The following is a 19,939-nucleotide window of genomic DNA, read 5'->3' on the forward strand; positions in this document are numbered from 1 at the left end:
TATAGTCCAGATGGCACAGTTGAAAGGTACAAAGTAAGACTTGTAGCACAAAGTTTCACTCAAACATATGAGATTGACTATGAGGAGACATTTGCACTAGTAGCAAAATTGAACTCTATTAGGGTTCTGCTGTTTTTTGCTACAAATTTGGATTAGAGATTACTTCAACTAGATATCAAGAATGCATTCTTAAATGGCACATTAGAGAAGGAGGGGTATATGAAGACTCCACCAAGATTTGAGGTTTAGGAAGGGTATGTAAACTTAAAAAGTCTCTTTATGGCTTAAAATAATCTCCAAGGGTATGGTTCACTCAGTTCAGTATTGTAATGAAACAATTTGGCTCCAAACAAGGGCAAGCAGATCACACTCTATTTGTAAAAAGGGCGAGTCTGGAAAACAATCAATTCTTATTGTTTATGTCGATGATATGATAATTACAAGAGATGATGAACTGGAAATTGAGAATCTCATGAAGAAATTGCAAGTAAATTTCAAAGTGAAAGATCTAGGAGCTCTCAAATACTTCCCAGGCATGGAAATTTCAAGAAGTAGAAGAGGAATCTTTATTTCACAAAGAAAGTACACCCCAAATTTGCTTAAGGAAACTGGTAAATTTGGGTGTAAACTAGTTGAAACACCCTTAGAATGAAATTGGAAGTAGAAAGTATTTGAGGAAGATCCACCAGTAGATCAGGATAGATATCAACATTTAGTAGGCAAACTAATCTACTTGTCTCTAACTAAGCCTGGCATTGCTTTTAGTGTGAGCATTGTTAGTTAGTTTATGCATGCTCCCACTAAAAGACACTTGGATGCAGTGAATCAGATTTTGAGATATCTCAAGGGAAGTCTAGGTGAAGGGTTACTATTCAAGAAAATTGAGGTCGAGGATATAGTTGTGTACTTAGATGCAGATTAGGAAGGAACTATTGAAGATAACAAGTCTGCAACTGGATATTGCACAAAGCTCTAGGGGGATTTGGTTACCTGGAGAAGTAAAAAACAATTTGTAGTAGTTTGCAACAGTGCAAAAGACGAATACAAAGCCATAGCATAAGGAATGTGTGAGCTTATCTAGATACAGAGGTTGATTTTTGATTTAAATTTATCTCTAACTAGTCCTATGAAGTTGTTTAGGATAGTAAATTAACTAAATATAGTACACGACCCAGTTCAACATGATATGATGAAGCATGTGAGAATCGATAGAAATTTTATTTAAGTTTGAAATAGCAGGTGTTCTTACTGGTAGAACTGATGTTGTACATATATAATATATATGCTGGATAGTGTTGTACATATATTAGAAAGATATGTTGTCCCATGGCTGTACCTTGTAGATTGGTGTAAACCTCATTGGGAATAAAACAATTGGGAAAAACTTTTTTCCTCTCAAAAACACAAAATACTTGCAAAGGCTTTGTCTAAAATCAGGATTTGATCTATGTGTGGGCAAGCTGAGAATGATTGATGTCTATTCATCAGCTTGAGGGGGAGTGTTGGAAAGATTAAAATGGAATTCTCTATTTTCTCTCTTATGGCTGAGAATAAGAAGATAAAAGAGATAAGAGAAATTTAAGGGATGAGGTGATAAGGTTCTTAGGAGATAAAAAGATAAGGTAGTGAGAAGAAGATAACTCCGGAACTCCATCAATTTAAATTTCCTAATTCAAATCTGTAAATTTGTTCCTATTTAGGAGATAGTTATTCCTTTTTTCTAGGAGATATTTTGTATAGTTGTGTGTATATAGTATATATATCTCATTGTCGCAAAAATAAGGTAAGAGCTTCCATTTAATCAAGTAATGTTTACTATTTACTCGATTAAGGCTTTAACTTTAATCGAGTAATGCTTATAAGTTACTTGAGTAAGGTTTTAACTTACTTGAGTCATCTTCCTTAGTTACTCGAATAAACTCTCATATTACTCGAGTAAAGTTGTTTGTTACTCGAGTAAGTCCAGCTTCCCATTTTTATCATTTTTTCAAGGCCAAGTAATCTTCATGTGCACAGAAATTATCTCCATATTCAAAGGATAATCAGCCTGTGTATAGGATAATCTTTTGTCTTTGGAGTTGCTCACAGCCTGTGTATAGGATAATGTTTTGGAAATATGAAGTCCATGACACAACTGAGGGATATAGATTTTACTTTACTTTCCCTGCTTCAAAATTGAGAAAGAAGATATGAATTTAGCTCTTCCATGTATTGGAAATATGAAGTCCATGACACTACTGAGGGATATAGATTTTAGTTTACATTTCCTGCTTCAAAATTGAGAAAGAAGATATGAATTTAACTCTTCCATGTATAGATTTAGCTTCACCGAATGACTGTCTTCTTAGTGAATCCAAGTTTCACGTCTTAAGTGAGATAGTAATCTTTTGTTTCATGTAGGCTTGAGTTTCACTGAAGCTGACAGGAGATTGAAGGAAAATGGCCCAAATATTCCTCACGATTATACTTTTCCAAAGTGGTGGCATCTTCTGTGGAGTGCCTTCTTTCACCCTTTCAATATTATTCTGCTTGTCCTATCATTCCTCTCATTCTTAGCAGTGGACAGTCCCAATGGATGCATCATGCTGGTATTGGTATTTATAAGTGTCTCCCTCCGATTTTATCAGGTATGCTGTTCTTTTATATTTTAATTTATTGCTATTCATATCCATTCTTGAAGCATGATTTTCTTGTCTTCTCAATATTCCTTTTAGGAGTATAGTAGTTCAAAAGCGGCAATGAAGCTCTCAGAATTCTTAAGATGCCCAGTTAAAGTTCAAAGGTGTGCAGGCAAGGTTGTTCAGACTGAATTATTGGTTCAAGTTGACCAAAGAGATATTGTTCCTGGTGATATTATCGTGTTTGAACCTGGTGACCTTTTTCCTGGTGATGTGAGGCTACTAACTTCAAAACAACTGTGTGTAAGGTATGGCACCCAGAACACTTCTCCTTTTCAAGGATGAGTATTAGTGATTCTTCATGTCATTTATTTCTTCTCCCCAACAGCTGCTTTAGATCACATGATCATATCCTGCTTCTTGAACAGTCAGTCCTCATTAACAGGGGAGTTTGGAATGACTGAGAAAACAGCTGACATAAGAGAAGATCAGAGCACGCCTTTGCTAGAGTTGAAGAATATATGCTTCATGGTAAACTCATGAGAATTAAAAAAAAATTATTTAACTGGTATATATGGCCTGTGCTATCATGCAAGTTATTTCTTTTCCTTTTTGGTCATTGGTATTGACACCTGCTGTTTCTGCTAAGCTCTGAAACACACTTCCCAAAAGATGTGATTAATCACAAAAATTAACTAAAAGTACAACTTTGGTTACATAGATAGTTTCAGGTGATAGTAATACTGTCCTGTGAGTTCAAAAACCTACAAACTGAGAATCATGATGTTGTGATAGTTGAGTGGTTTGTCATGTTAATCCATTAAGAATGTAAGATTTTTAGGAGATTTTCAGGTGGCAATATCTCAGAAATTCAATGTCGTTTCTTAAAGCATTACAGTTACACTCTAGAGAACAGTACAGATCAAATCATTGTAATATGTTGCAGCAGGCAAACATGTGAGATTTTCATACTATAGATATCTTGTAGATCAAAAGAGTGTGCTGGATAGTATGGAAAATCTAAGAAGTGAATGGGCAAGTGTTTTGCCATAAAAAAGCAAGCCAAAAAAAAAAAAAAACACGCACATACACCCCTTTAAATTGGCAAATATTCTGGTGGAATGAACTTCTTGAGATGATATTTATTTGGTCTCCTGACAGAATAGATTTAGTACTGATCCAAATATCTAAGAACATAAGGGGCTTAACCCCACATAACATGAAATTCTTCCGAAATCAGTTTTCATATTTCAAGATGAAGCACTTTCTTGCTTTTTAGTTCCTATTCTTATTTTGTTAAGTTAAAGTAATATAACTGCGAATTTTATTTAAAAAAAAAAGTAATAAAATTGCTTCAGATACACAACCCAAGATATTATGTGTGGTTGATGTCATGACTTGCCAATTCAGTAGCTTCTTCTTACTGAGAACTTTATATAACCTTGAATTTGTGGAATATAGTACAATTAATATTTGGAAAGTGGATGCCAGCTATTACGAGAATGAGCATTTACTAAGATTCAACTTTCCTTAGAGAGGGAGGGTGTTTTTTATTGGTCATCAAAATTCACCTCAGCCTGCCATAGCTAAAAGCAAGGAAAAGGTCTAATACGAGTTCACTTAGAAGATCAGGGAAATATCAATCTGAAACTATAGTATACAGTTGGTACTGTACATACTGGACAACATACTCCTTGAAAACTATGTACTCACAAGCTTGTGAAAGGGGCTTCCAGAGTACTTTTATGGGCAATCTTCTAGAAGAAAATCTAGTGTACTTTTATGTACGATCTTCTAGAAATATAAGTCCTTTCAGCTCATGTCGCTTCTAGCATATATAATAAATATACAGAATATGCAACATCTCCTGATTCATCTAAAAATTTTGTTGTTGTCTTTTACTTGGATGCAACACTTGCAAAAATTTGTTGTTTTTATTTTTGTTGCAGGGGACAAGTGTAATATCAGGCAGTGGAACAGGTTTAGTTGTTTCCACTGGGTCAAAGACTTACATGAGTACCATGTTCTCGAATGTGAGGAAGCAAAAGCCACCAGATGACTTTGAGAAAGGCATTCGGTATATATCTTATGCGCTCATCACTGTTATGCTGATAGCATCTATTATTATGGTCCTTGCTGATTACGTCACATCTCATAACTTGAGTGAGAGTATTATTTTTGGGATCTCGGTGGCAAGTGCACTTACTCCACAGATGCTTCCTCTCATTGTAAATACTAGTCTTGCCAAAGGAGCACTTGCTATGGCTAGAGACAGGTGTATCCTCAAAAGCTTAACTGCCATAAGAGACATGGGATCCATGTAAGTTCACATTTGCTTCAATACTCTTTAGAAGCATATATAATGGAGACATTCATTTGCTTTTATTTAATTGGTGCATGGTTGTTGGATTGCTTAATTTTGAAATGAAGCTGCTTATTATCCTTTCCTTTTTTATTTTAAGACATCACTTTGACCTAATATTCATAGGGATGTCTCAAGTAATGTGTAATTAAGCTGATGACTTCATTAGGGAGGAGGGTGAAAAAAGGAAGAGTTGGGGAGTTTAAGGGGAAGTGTGGATAAAGTTTTCACCATTTGGCAGTTGGGTTGAGTGAAGGACAGGAAGACCTTATTATTTAGGCCTGTCAAGTTCTTTCTGCCCAAAAATTGTTTTGATATCCATTAGAAGACTGGTAATAGAAGGGATCCCAAACCTTGGAATAAACTGGATATCTGACGCACCATATCATGAATAATTCCCACGTGCTTAAAAAACTAAATGTAGTTTCTTTAGAAGTCAAAAAATTATGTTCATGCATTTCATATTATATGCTTTTTCTGTTCTAGATTTTCTAAATTCACCAGTGGTTTATCCTGAAAGAAAGTATTTATTTTCCTTCTTTTGCTCTCTTGTTTTAGGGATATTTTATGCATTGACAAGACTGGTACGCTTACCATGAACCATGCGATCATGGTGAATCATCTTGATAGCTGGGGCTCACCCAAGGAAAAGGTTTTACATTTTGGTTTCCTTAATGCTTACTTCAAGGCTCAGCAGAAGTATCCTCTGGATGATGCAATTATGTCATATGCATATACAAATGGATACAGGTTCCAGCCTTCCAGGTGGACAAAGATAGAGGAGATTGCTTTTGATTTTACAAGAAGAAGAGTATCTGTCATTTTGGAAAAAGAACTGAATGTCAAAGACAGGAGTAGCCAAATCCTTAACAGAATTGTGATTACTAAAGGAGCACCAGAAGAAGTAATAAACCTATGCTCTTTTATTGAGCACATTGATAGGGGTGAAATTGGAACTCTCTCTGTAGAAGAGCACCTGAGAATCCAAAATATCGTAGAAGATTTAAGCAACAATGGATTGCGGGTTTTAGCAGTTGCAATGAAAAGGCTAGAAATGGTGTGTCTCAATCTCCTTTTCTCATCCTTCTTCCTTTTTTTTTTTTTCTTGTTTTTCACTTCTTTTACCTCTTTTCTCCTGCAACATATTTTCACATCCCATATTTTAACTAATCATACATACAATTAGGACAATCTCCAATTTTAGATTTAGTGACATGATAACCAACTTTCATTGAAGGAATTTGTGAATCATTTCTCTAGTGACACTTCTTTAGTATGAGTTTATGTTGTTTTTTATCATAAGCTACGCGCTGAGCTATTCCAGAAGTCCAAACATTAATATGCTGCATTGGAAATTTGAACAAAAAATTTTTTAAAACCGTTTTATTTTTGTGGCATATTTCTATCATGCGAATCCTACATATTCTCCATATATTCAGGTCTATTATGCTTGAGTTGTAACTTCCTCCTTGCTATATATTGAGTTCTAACATGATCTTGTTACTCAAACTAAGAACTACTATCAGTTTGAGTAAAAAAAAATTGACTTATTGGGCCTGCTTCCTACCAAAGAACCACTCTGGATTTAGAGAATGTTAGAATTGTTATCCAAGTACCTACCTTTTATCTTGCTACTGTGCTTCCTACCAAAGAACCACTCTGGATCTAAAGAATGCTAGAATTGTTATCCAAATATTCACTTTTTATCTTGCTACTGCAATCTTGTTATAAAAATTAAAAATGCTTTACAATTACATCAACAGAATTATTTCAACTTACGCCTTGAGTAGCAAGGATACAGTGGCAGAAAGTGAAACAGATGCAAGTCAAAGATTTAAAAAAAAAAAATGCAGGATAATACCCATTAGAATTAGAAAACATATACATGGACATATGTATAAATATTCTATAGCTTAATAGTCAATGTATTGGTCTTAAAGTAATCATATTCCACCAAAGCGAAAAATATACCAACATACAAATAGTAGGGAATTTTTTTATACATGTACCAAAATAGTCCACTTCCAGTTTCTTCAAATAGAAAGAGAATTATGAACAAAAATTCCCAAATAAGCTGTTCTCTAGAAAGGATTATTCATTAAAAAAAATGTATAATTTGTGTTTTTGAATTCTTAGAGTCTGAGGGAGCAATGATTTCGAGTTCTAGATGCATATTGTTCCTTTTTTTTTTTGTCAAATTAATCAATCTTAAGTTATTTTCTTCAAACTTGTATAAATGCCTAAATGATGGTTACATGTGTTGTACCCAGGTTCTGAATCTAAAATGGAAAGGTAAAAGGAATATGCTTGAACATGTTCTTGGCGCTTGTCAAGATGTTGTGTTCAAGGAGTGTATATGCCCATATAAGCATCGAACTGATTTGGACATGGGTCTAAAAGTGTATTCTTCTTAGCTTGCCCCAGTTTTCCTTCATTATCAGTTACAAACAAAGGATAAGCAACCTCCTGTTTCCATTTTCATATATCAACCAAAAGACAAGCCAGTAGAAGACAACTGCAGCACACTAGTTTGTCATGGTTTACCAAATCTTTGCTACCCTTTCTTGTTTTACCCTTTTCTTGTCAAGTTTTGATGCACCAATTTGATAAATGATGCTCACGTTGCTTTGTGACTGGGATTATTATGATATCAAGCTCTAAACGATGCTCATATTGCTCTGATTTTTCCACATTTATAGGACAAACTGAACTTTCACTTTACAACTATCAAAGTCCTTGTTGATCTTCTGACTGATATCTTTTTTCTCTTTTTCTTTCTTTCTTTTTTTTTTTCTGTTTTATCTTTTATGCTTTCTATTTTTGTCTGGAAATGATTTTACTAGATATAACACAAATAATCAGTCCTAACACTGCCTCACTGAAACAAGAAAGTATATATTATCCTGGAAAACTAATTTGAAGCAACTTATTATGGCTTTTCCATAATGCATATTTGCTATGAACTATTGTTATTGAGGAATCAACTTGTAGGAGTATGCTTAAATGCTTTATTACTCCTTTTATTGTGACATCAACTTCCAGTCACAGGCTTATATTTATCCCTTTTTCTCCAGCTCTTGCACTTTTGTCTGTAGAAGAGTTGAATTTTTAGGTACAACTATGGGATCATGCTATAGGTACTTCATGGGCTACGCAATGCATCATAAATGACAAAAATATCTCTCGCACCTCACCACCTCACCTCGCTGCATCTCCCTGCCTTGTGCCGCCTCACCACCTTGGGTGAGGGATATTTTAGTCATGCGCCTCACCGCTTCATATCGCCTCACCGTCTCACTTCATCACCTTGGTTGAGGGGTATTTTGGACATTTTAGCTATATTATGTAGTCCATGGTGTAACCCATGGAGTACCAATAGCATTTTCCACAACTATGAGAGTCCATAGATATCTTCAATTGATAACAAAGCTTCTTGTTTAGTTTTTAATATCTATTTTCTTTTTCCTTTAGTATGGGTGTTTTATTTTCTGTTTTCTTGTTTAGTATTGCAATGGTTTTACTAGGATAGCATAGTACAAGTACATAGGATTATGTCACGAAGTGACAAATTTCCTGCAGCTGTAAATGGTTCCTTTTTGTTCTTTGTAAAGAAGGAGCTGTTCCAATTGTGCCACCAATATTTACCTAGTCAACTTTTGATGGATAACACCCAATATCCCACACATTCAAGCAGTAAAGAGTGACAATCAAGCTCACTCTTTAGGAAACTCTGCCTTAGATAACAATAGCAAAGTGGTGTGCGCGCGCCACACACATGTAGGAGGATGAAGAAAATGAATATTGATATCTGAATGTCAAACTTAATGATTTTTTTTGCTAATTACATATATATTTATGTTGCCACTAAGATTATAAATATATCAAATATTGCAACTGTTGGAGAAGATAAAGGAGAAATTCAAGTTATAAACGAGAGGATAAGAAGAGAAGAAGATAAAGATTAATATGTGAAAAGATAAAAGAGAGTTCAAGTTGAGAAGATAAGGAAAAACAAGGATAAGGATGCTCCAGAAAATCAGATAAGGAAGTCCTAAATTCAATCCAATCTTAATCTGAAATATGTTGTTGTAATCTAGTCCTGTAGTTTAGGAGATTTCTTAGGAATTTGTGTATATATATTTTGCATCCTTGGATCAACGAGATTATGGAAGTTTATTCCTCTCATTAAAACTTCCAGCAGTTTATTTTTCATGGTATCATAGCCGTAGTTCTGTGGCAAATTCTCCTCTCATTCTCTTCCTCTTACAATTGGTAGACTTCTTTAAGCTCACGATATATGTCAAATCTAAGATCTGATAGGGGGGGTTATTCCGTAATTGAGGGAGAACAAAGAATTGGCAGGAAGAGAAAGAACAAGAGAATCAAAGAGCGAGAGAGAAAGAGAGAAAGAAAGAAAGAGAGAGAAGAGATGTTATGGTCCATTGCATGGTATGAGACTTGTCCCACATTGGAAGTTTAGGCTTCTAGTGTGGGGTTTATTAGAATTATTAGTACAATTAGATATATTGCATATTATTATTAGTGTTTTTATTTATTTATTTATTTGTTATAACTATGTATAATTAGGCTAAGTCTATAGGCTAAGCCCGTAGGTTATTAGGCCCGTTGTGCCTATTATAAATAACACACTAAGAGACTAATCTCTTAGGTTTTTCTCTGATAAATGTTTTCTCACATGGTATCAGAGCCACCGGTGAGAAAAACCCTAGCCATCGCTGTGTATCTTTTTCCAGCAGCCTAAAAACCCTAGTTTTCTTTCTTCACTGTCACTGTTCATGCTGGGAAAAAAAAAAAAAAACCCTAGTTTTCCTTTACCGTCACTGTTCATGTCGGAACATCACTGTCTGGCTGTCATTTGTTGGAATCGACCCGCCGCTTTCAGGCCAAGTTGCCACTGGAAAATCACAGCCGCTGGAGCTCCCACGCACCCCCACACGCTGCTGCCACTCGCAGCCGTCCGCCCCCATGTGTCGGCGCGTGATGGCGCGTCTGCTAGCCGTTTTCTCTCGATTTCTCCAGATCAGCTCGCCTCCCTTCCCTAGGCCTATTCCCGGTGTCAAATCCTTGCTATGTCTAACCTCAGTGATGCAATTTCTGTTGGTGTTACTCTCGCAACTGCACCTGTTGTCCCTACTGCCTCTTAGTCCTTTACTGTCTCCAATCTCGGAACAACGAATATCACCACTATCAAGTTGATAGGGTCTGCCAATTATCTCTCATGGGCAGCCTCTGTCAAAGTGTGGTTCAAAGGGCAAGGCCAAGTCGACAATCTTATCATAAAGGCTGAAAGTGTGCCGGAAGCCAATCGGGCTAGATGGGAACAAGTTGATGCCCAATTATGCAGTCTCCTATAGTAGTCCATTGATCCATCCATCATGCAGCTCTTTCGGCCATTTGAAACTTGTGTTGACGTGTGGAAGGAAGTTGAAGAATGTTATACGAATGACATCCAGCGTTTGTATACTGTGGTCTCTAATATCAAGAATCTGAAGCAAGAGTCGTCCATGGAATCTTATTTGGGACAGGTTCGAGCTCTCATGCAAGAATTTGTTGCTCTTCTTCCCATTACTATGACCAAAACCGAACAGGTTGCTCAAAGAAAGAAGTTTTTTATGGTTATTGCTCTTTCCGGTCTAAACCCAGAATTTGACGCCATTAGGCATCAAATCTTGACCAGCTCCACTAATCCTACCATGGATGACTCTTTTAAAAGGTTGTTGAACATGACCGGTGCACATGGTATGTCCTCTTCTTCTCATGTTGTTCCTCCAGCCAAATCTTCAGCTCTTGTGTCTCAGGCTTCTCATTTAGGAGGAAATAAAGGCCGTAATAATAATCAGACATGTCCACAGTGTACCTTTCGTAAGAAATTGGGTCATCTTAAGGACAGGTGTTGGAAGAAACATGGTCGGCCCGCTGCTTCGCCTACATCATCTCCCAGTGCAACTCATGCATTCCAGAGTGATCCTAGTTCTGCCCAATCTGCACCGGGTTCACAGTTGATACCTATGTCTTCAGCTGAGTATGATGTTTTTTTGAAGTTTCAGGCCACCCAGCAGTCTCATCCTGGTAATCCCGTTGCTTGCGTTGCTAGAAGCCCATCTCTTGGTCCTTGGATTATAGATTCTGGCGCCACTGATCATATGTGTGGTAATGAACTTTTTTTCTCTTCACTTACTTATTTTGATACCTTGTCTACAGTTACCCTGACTGATGGCACCAAAACTGCAGTTAAAGGGGTAGGCCAAACCACACCCACTTCGTCTTTATCTTTAAATTTGGTTTTATATGTCCTTGACAGTCCTTTCAGTTTGATTTCAGTTAGCCAGCTTACTAAAACCCTTAACTGCTTAGTTACTTTCACTCCTACCTCTGTTTGTGTACAGGGCCAGGGTACGGGGCAGACGATTGGCGTTGGGCGTGAGTCACAGGATCACTATCATCTTGTTGTGCCGATGGCTTGCACTAGTGTTGCTTCCCTAGATCTTCTCCACTCTTGTCTTGGTCATCCCAGCCTCTCCAAATTGAAGAAATTAGTTTTGAGTTTGTCATCGTTGTTTATTTTTGATTGTGAGTCATGTCAGCATGGTAAACATGCATGTAGTTCTTTTTCCAATCGTGTCAATAATAGGGTTGAGGCTCCATTTTCTCTTGTTCACTCTGATGTATGGGGGCCCAGTCGTGTCACTTCTACTCTTGGTTTCTCATATTTTGTTACTTTCATTGATGACTTTTCTCGTTGCACTTCGTTGTTTCTCATGAAGAGTCGGTCTGAGTTGTTTTTTGTCTTTCAGACATTCACTGTTGAAATAAAAACGCAGTTTAGAGTTTCTATACGTGCTTTACGTAGTGATAATGCCCCTGAGTACTTTTCTTCTCAATTTACTACTTTTATGACTACTTGTGGCATTCTGCATCAATCTTCTTGTCCTTATACACCTCAACAAAATGGTGTTGCCGAGCTTAAAAATCGCCATCTCATTGAAACTGCATGAACACTACTTTTACATGCCAATCTTCCCACCAAATTCTGAGGAGATGCTGTTCTTACTGTGTGTTATCTGATCAATCGCATGCCATCTTCAGTGTTAAAGGACAACATTCCTCACTCTCTTTTGTTCCCTTCCCAGCCCCTTTATTCTGTCCCCCTTCGTGTATTTGGATGTATCTGTTTTGTGCATTCGTTTTCATCGGGATATGATAAACTTGCTGTCAAATCCCTCAAGTGTATTTTTCTCGGTTACTCTGGGTTGCAGAAAGGCTATAAGTGTTACTCTCATGAGTTGAACCGTTATCTTATGTCTGCTGATGTCACATTCTTTGAACAATAGTCTTTCTTCTTGGTTGTTCAGCCTGATTCACAATGTCTTGACCAGGTATGCCTATTCCTTATCTTTCGTTGCCCTTATCAGATCCGTCTATGTCCTCCTCGGTGGACCTTTCACTTCCATCTTCCGGTCCACACTCCCTGACTCCTCCACTTCTTACTTATCACCGTTGTCCTCATCCTGCTCCTAGCACCGACATTCCTCTTGACTGCGACTCTCCTAACTCACTCTCTCTGTCAGTGGTCACTACTGCCATGGATCTTCAGCCCGACAGCCTTCCTATTGCATTTCACAAAGGTACACGATCTACTTGCAATCCACATTCTCTTTATAATTTTTTGTGTTATGACCGTTTGTCACTTGCTTATAGTGCTTTTGTTTCGAGCCTTTCTTTTGTTTCTATTCCTAAAACCACAGGTGAAGCCATGTCCCATCCTGGTTGGCGCCAGACTATGTTATATGAGATGGGTGCTTTGCATTCTACTGGCACTTGGGATTTGGTGCCTTTGCCACCAGGAAAGACTCCTGTTGGTTGTTGGTGGGTGTTCACCCCTAAAGTGGGCCCTAACGGACAGGTGGAATGTCTTAAAACCTGCTTGGTTGCCAAAGGTTTTACACAGATATATGGGTTGGATTACAGTGATACCTTCTCTCCTGTTGCTAAAATGGCCTCTGTTCGCCTATTTCTCTCAATGGCTACCACGCATCATTGGCCGCTCTATCAATTGGACATTAAGAATGTCTTTCTTCACGGTGATGGTTTTGTTGCTCAGGGGGAGTCCAATGTAGTTTGCAAACTCAAGAAGTCTCTCTATGGCCTGAAACAATCTCTACGAGTGTGGTTCAGCAGGTTCAGCACTGTGGTCCAATCCTTTGGTCTCACTTGAAGTGAAGCTGATCATTTAGTTTTCTATCGATATTCTTCTTCTTTATGTATCTACCTCGTTGTTTATGTAGATGACATTGTTATCACAGGGAACGATCAGTTTGGTATACAAAATTTGAAGGAACATCTCCATTAGCACTTTCAGACTAAAGACCTAGGCAAACTCCGATATTTCTTAGGTATTGAAGTTGCTCAATCAAGAGATGGGATCTCAATCTCTCAGAGGAAGTATGCACTTGACATCTTAGAAGAAATTGGTATGGTGAACTGCAAACCGATTGACATCCCAATGGACCCAAATGTCAAACTCTTGCCGGGACAGGGGGAGTCTTACTTAGATCCTGAAAGGTATAGAAGATTGGTAGGCAAACTGAACTATCTCACAGTCTCTCGTCCCAACATTGTTTTTGTTGTGAGTGTGGTGAGTCAGTTTCTCAATTCTCCATGTGATTCTCACTAGAATGCTGTTATTCGGATTCTAAGATATATCAAACAAACACCGGGTAAAGGGCTACTCTATGAGGATAAGAGACACACAGATATTTGTTGTTATGCAGATGCAGATTGGGCCGGCTCTCCTTTTGATCGTCGGTCGACCTCTGAATATTGTGTTCTTGTGGGAGGAAATCTGATTTCTTGGAAAATTAAGAAACAGAATGTAGTAGCTAGATCCAGTGCAAAGGCAGAGTATCGGGCTATGACTAATGCAACTTGTGAGCTCATCTGACTTAAGCAACTCCTGGAGGAGCTCAAGTTTTGTGAAGTGTCTCCTATGAAGCTTGTTTGTGATAATTAGGCTGCCTTACACGTTGCTTCCAATCTAGTGTTCCATGAGTGGACTAAGCATATTGAAATCAACTGTCACTTTATTAGAGAAAAGTTAGTTGAATGTGTTATTGTTATAGAGTTTGTTAACTCTAGTGATCAACTTGCTGATGTTTTCACTCAGTCTCTAAACGGTCCTTGGATAAAATATATCTGTAACAAGCTTAGTACATATGATATCTATGCTCCAGCTTGAGGGGGGGTATTAGAATTATTAGTATAATTAGATATATTGCATGTTATTGTTAGTGTTTTTATTTATTTATTTATTTGTTATAACTATGTGTAATTAGGCTAAGTCCATAGGCTAAGCTCGTAGATTATTAGCCCCATTGTGCCTATTATAAATAACACACTAAGAGACTAATCTCTTAGGTTTTTCTCTCATAATTATTTTTTCACAGGGTTTATAACCTTTTGGGTACCCTCCCCTTAACAACTAGCTTTTGAGGGTGAGTTCTACCCAAGAGTTGAAACAGTGGTATCAGAGTCAGCCCCATGGCTCCTAGTGCAAGCGAGCGGTGACACGGGCATTGCAGTGTTTGCCCGGGACTAGCAATGGGTAGTGCATAGCCTGTAATTGTGGGCACCGAACTGCGGAGCATGGTGGTATGTTATGGTCCATTGCAGGGTATGAGACTTGTCCCACATTGGAAATCTAGGCTCCTATTATGGGGTTTATAACCTTTTGGGCACCCTACCCTTAACAGCTAGCTTTTGAGGGTGAGTTTTACCAAAAAGTTGTAACAAGAGATAGAGAGAATTGGAGGGGAAGGATTTGTGAAATAAACCTCACATAATCCCCATCCTCACGAGAAGCTTCTTTTTGGAATATGCCCTATCACTGGCGTCCCTAGCCACCCCGCCCCAAGAGCTACACTAGAGAGATAAATCAGGATGTGCCTCATCGTGGCCAGTGCTCGATCCCTCGACCAACTGTGAGCCCAGAGAGCAACACAATAGAGCAGTCTTTTGTGGGATCTTCCTTTGCCAGACGAGCTATGCCCTGGGGGCGAGAAGCTTCTTATTTATAGGAGATGTGGTTACACTCTAGAGAGTTCTTCTAACTAACTCTCTATTGTTAGTTCCCAAGTGGCCATATGTAGTTTGGGATCTAATTACACTCATACCAACTCCTAATTACAATATTAACCAACCACTAATTACAATATTGCCATCGGGTTGTGACAACCCCCCACCCCTTGAATTATTTCTTGCCCCCAAGAAATCAAAGAAGTCTGGCCACCCGAGGGTATTGCTGGAGTAAATCTAGTAAGTACTCCCAAGTGGTGTTGTCCAGGTGCAAGTGTGTCCATTGCACCAAAACTTGTGTGATAGGAAAAGAATCTTTGTAAATCACTCTCTTGTCCAACATTGCCTTAGGCTCCACCTCCACAACCCTATCTTCCCTTAACTTCGAAACCCTTCCATTGACTTCAGTTATTCCCACTGCTTTCTTTAAGAGGGATACATGGAACACTAGGTATAGCCCCACCCCTTTAGGGAGTTGTAGCCGGTAGGCCACTGGCCCTACTTTGGCAATGATTCGAAAGGGTCTATAATACTTGGGGCTAATTTTAGTTGTAGGACCCTTATGGAATAGGTGTTGTTGGAACCGCTTGACTCTCAAATATACCTCCTCCCTTACCTCAAAGGTCCTGCTTGTGCGGTGTTTGCCAGTCACCTATTTCATCCTCTGTTGAGCCATGGTGAGTTCCTTATTTATGACTTGCAATGCCTCCTGCCTTGCCTGTAGATATAGATTAGCTAAGGTTTCAGCTGGAGTGTAGTACATAAAAGATGGAATTATAGGGGGAGGATACCCGAATAATGCTTCAAACAAAGTCCTCTTATGGGCTGGAAGTTGGTGTTGTACCACCACTGGGCCAACAATATCCAATGACTCCAACTCCTGGGTTTTGTAAAGCGTAGGCATTGTAGATATGTTTCCAAGCACTGGTTCACACATTCTATTTGACCATCAGTCTTCGGATGGTAGGCTTATGACAAGTGCAGCCCTATCCCCAATCCTTAGAACAAGGTTTTCTAAAATTGACTTGTGAATATTTTGTCTTTATCTAAAACCACAGACCTATCGCCACCTCTGTAGAAGTAAATGGGTGTGCGAGGATAATGAAGTGGCTGAATTTTATCAATCTATCTACTACCACCAGGATAGTATCAAATCCCTCAGACTTAGGCAATCCTTTTATAAAATCCATGGAAATCTGTTACCAAGCTTGGGAAGATATTTCCAATAGTTGGAGAAGACTCGAATAGGGTACTTGTTCATGCTTGCCCCTTTGGCAGATGGTGCACTACAACACGTACTTTACATCCTTTTTGAGCCCTGTCCAATAAAAGAGTTGCCTTACCTTGTGATATGTCACATTTAGTCCCAAAGTGCCCTCCTATAGGAGAGTCATGTAGTGATTGAAGGATACACCTCCTCAGTCGAGCATCTTCCCCTATAACCACCCTGCCTTGATATCTGAGCAATCCTCCCTTGAAGGAATAACCTAACTCCTCTTAAGGTTGTATTGCCAGTCTAGTTAGAATCTCCTTAATCCATGCAGTTTGCTCATAGTTGCTTGTTATACCTTTTACCCAATCGGGTACCAAGGTTTAGATGGCATGGCAACTAGATGTGTCCTCCCTTCTTGATAGGGCATCCGCTACTAAGTTTTCTTTCCCTCTTCTGAACTAAATTGTGCAGTCAAACCCCATCAACTTGGTGATTCCCTTCCGTTGTACTTGATTGTGTGCTCTCTGCTGGGATAGGAACTTTAGACTTTCGTGGTTTGTCCTTATGATGAACTTTCTACCCTCTAGGTAATATCCCCACTTTTCTATTGCCATCAAAACGGTTAGCGACTCCTTGTCATATATGCTTAGGTTGAGGTGCCTTGGTGCTAAGGCTTGGCTCAAGTAAGACACTGGTCTGCCTTCTTGGCTAAGTACAACTCCCACCCCCACATCTTAGACATCAATCTCCAATACAAATTCCTTAGAAAAGTCAGGTAGAGCTAAAATTAGGGCTTGAGTTATGGCTTTTTTCAACCTCTCAAAGGCCTCCCCTGCCTCAGCACCCAGTGAAAGCTATTCTTCTTCAATAGAGTTGTGAGAGGCTTACTTATCACTCCATAGCCTCTGATGAATCTCTGGTAGTAGCCTGTGAGCCCTAAGAATCCCCTTGGCTCCTTTAGGGTTTTGGGCTTAGGCCAGTGCTCCATAGCTGCCACTTTCTGGGGATTTGTGCTCACTCCTTGTCTTGATATAATGTGGCCCAAATATTTCACTCTAGATTCTGCAAAGGTGCATTTAGACCTTTTCACATAAAGTTGATAGCCTTTGAGGATTTCAAATGCCTTTCTGAGATGGGTTAAGTGTTGGTGTAGGTTGGAGCTATAGATTAAGATATCATCAAAGAATACTAGCACGAATTTTTGAAGGTAGGGAGCAAAAATATGGTTCACTAGGGCTTGGAAAGTTGCATGAGCATTAGTGAGCCCAAATGGCATTACTAAGAACTCATAATGTCCTTAGTGGGTCTGAAAGGCTATTTGATGATAGTCATTGGGGTTCATCCTAATTTGATGATGCCCTGAGGTAAGGTCCAATTTGGAAGAGATTGATGCTTCTGTAAGTTCATCAAGGAGATCCTAAATGATGGGTATTAGGAATTTGTTTTTCATGGTTAGGGAGTTCAATTGTCTGTAATCAACATAGAATCTCCACGATCCGTCCTTCTTTTTTACTAGGAGGATTGGGGAAGCAAACAGGCTTTAGCTCAGTTGGATGAGGGATTTGTCCAGCATATCCCTAATTAATTTTTCAATTTCAGCTTTTTGGACAGGGGAGTATCGGTAGGCTATTAGGTTAACCAGTTCACTATTGGGTTCGAGCTGAATAGGGTGATCAAGGAACCAGTGTGGGGGAAGGGTTGAGGGAGTGGCAAAGATATCCTCAATCCATTAACAATAAGTGAATTGAGTCATATGAGTGTACCTGAGTGGTGCGCCTTGGCCATAGGTTGACCTCATCTCCTCAGTTAGTTGATAGGACTGCCTTCCCCCAAGTCTCTTTCCCTCTCCAGGGCGTATAGGGAATGTAATTTCCCTATCGACGTTCCCCCTTGTTCCAAGAGTTTTTGTAGCCTTTTCCTTGACACTGCCTTGCATTTCCTCATCTCTTGGCACCCTACCAAAGTAACCTTCTGGCCCTCCCTATCAAACGTTACTTCCAGAGTGTTGAAGTCAAGCACTAGGGGACTCATTGTCTGCATCTAGTCCACCCCTAGCACAATGTGGCATCCCCTAAGCTGGAGAATCCTCAAGTCAGCTGAGAATTTTTGACCTCCCATCTGAATCCCTTACACTTGTATTGGCTCACCATTTGGCTCCCATTGGCAATCAGCACAGACAACGGGGGAGTCTCTTGTAGTTCACACTGTAGGATAGTGGTTGTTTCCTCATCAAGCAAACTGTGAGTACTATCACTATCGATGAGTACCACGAGTTTCCTTTTTCCCACTATTCCTTTTACCTTTAATACCTTGCTCGAGGCATATCCTTGCAAGGCATGCATGGATGTTTCCCCTTCTTTATGTCCCTCAATCTACTCCTCCTGTTCTTCCACTCCTTCATTTTCTATTTCTTCCTCTCCTTGGCCTTCCATTGTAAGTAACATTCGCTTGCACTGGTGCCCCGGCCCAAACTTCTCCCCGCAACGAAAGGAGAACCCCAAATGCCATTTCTAATCCATAGTCAGGGCCTTGGCTAGGGGTGGTGTTGGTTGGTGCCTTATTGTCAACTCACTTCTTTGCCAAGGTTGATTACTTCCCTTACTGCCCCATAGGAATTCTCCTCCTGAAATCCTTTAGGAGACAACCTGTGTCTCCTGGCAAAAGCCTTTAGGGCCATCTCATGAAGATGAGCTTGCTTTGCTACCTGCCCTACTAATGTGGGGTGGAGCATCTTCACAGTGGGGCAGATCTATTCATCCAACACACTAATGAAGTTGGATACACAATAGGCTTCATCTAGGGAGGGGTGAGATAAGGACAACAAGAATTTGAGTTCTTCAAATCTCACCTAGTACTCCTTCACGGATCCCTTTTGTTTCAACTTATTGAATTCTTCTATGACATTTGTTCTAATCTTTTCCCCAAATCGATTGCACAGGTAATTCACAAACTCCGGCCAACTCCATTCCACCCTTCCTCTGCTCCAATTTTGAAACCATGCATTTGCTACATCATCTAAATAGGCTGTGACCATGTTCACCTTCTCCCTTTTAGCTACTCTATATTGGTAAAATACCCTATCGCACTGCCTAATCCACCATCGAGGTTTGTCCCGCACAAATGCAGGAATGTCCATCTGTACCCTTGGAGGATTGGGGTGATTGCCCCCAATTCCTCAGGTCAGATTGTCTTCTTCTGCCTCCTTCCTATCCCTTGTTTCCATCTGATCGTTAGGCCTCTGCCTTGCTATCGGCGTCGTTAGGATTGGTGCCGATGAAGCCTGGGGAGGGAAGTCCATCAAAAGGCTGGCGTGGGGCTACCAAGTAAACATGCTCAAGGCAACACTCAATTGCTAACTTAATTGTTGGCTTAACCCAACAAATTCCTCCCTGATCCCACTCATGGCTTGATCCAAATTGGTTGTGTTCTCGAACTAGCTTCGTCTAATCTCCTCTTGCGTATGTCTAATCCCCAACTCCAACGTTTCCAGCTGATCTTCTACTTGCTCCTGGTTTTGTCGCATCCCAAATTCAATGGCATCTAATCTGGATTCCATTTGCTTTGCTCGTGTGCCTTCAACCATAACCACTGCTCCGGCTAGGTCACTGACTCTGATACCAAATGTCAGATTTGAGATCTGACAGGGGGGTTCTT

The 19,939-nt window shown here is 39.4% G+C and overlaps 1 protein-coding gene across 6 annotated transcripts in view; it reads left to right on the plus strand.

Annotated features, from left to right (window-relative positions):
• The window catches only part of LOC127803019 (uncharacterized), a 72,333-nt gene that overhangs the window by 30,220 nt on the left and 22,174 nt on the right, over nt 1-19,939 (plus strand). For 4 of the 6 annotated variants that reach the window (XM_052339005.1, XM_052339004.1, XM_052339006.1 and 1 more), the window contains 5 exons: nt 2,401-2,627; nt 2,715-2,926; nt 3,047-3,149; nt 4,568-4,938; nt 5,539-6,037. In XM_052339005.1, the coding sequence (XP_052194965.1) occupies nt 2,401-2,627; nt 2,715-2,926; nt 3,047-3,149; nt 4,568-4,938; nt 5,539-6,037 (1,412 nt within the window). Of the gene's footprint in view, nt 1-2,400; nt 2,628-2,714; nt 2,927-3,046; nt 3,150-4,567; nt 4,939-5,538; nt 6,038-7,250; nt 7,382-19,939 lie in introns of all 6 variants that reach the window. The other 2 variants (XM_052339008.1, XM_052339009.1) reach the window with 2 other exon arrangements.

Source organism: Diospyros lotus, chromosome 6, assembly GCF_014633365.1.
Source record: "Diospyros lotus cultivar Yz01 chromosome 6, ASM1463336v1, whole genome shotgun sequence".
In the NCBI taxonomy this organism is placed as follows: Eukaryota; Viridiplantae; Streptophyta; class Magnoliopsida; order Ericales; family Ebenaceae; genus Diospyros; species Diospyros lotus.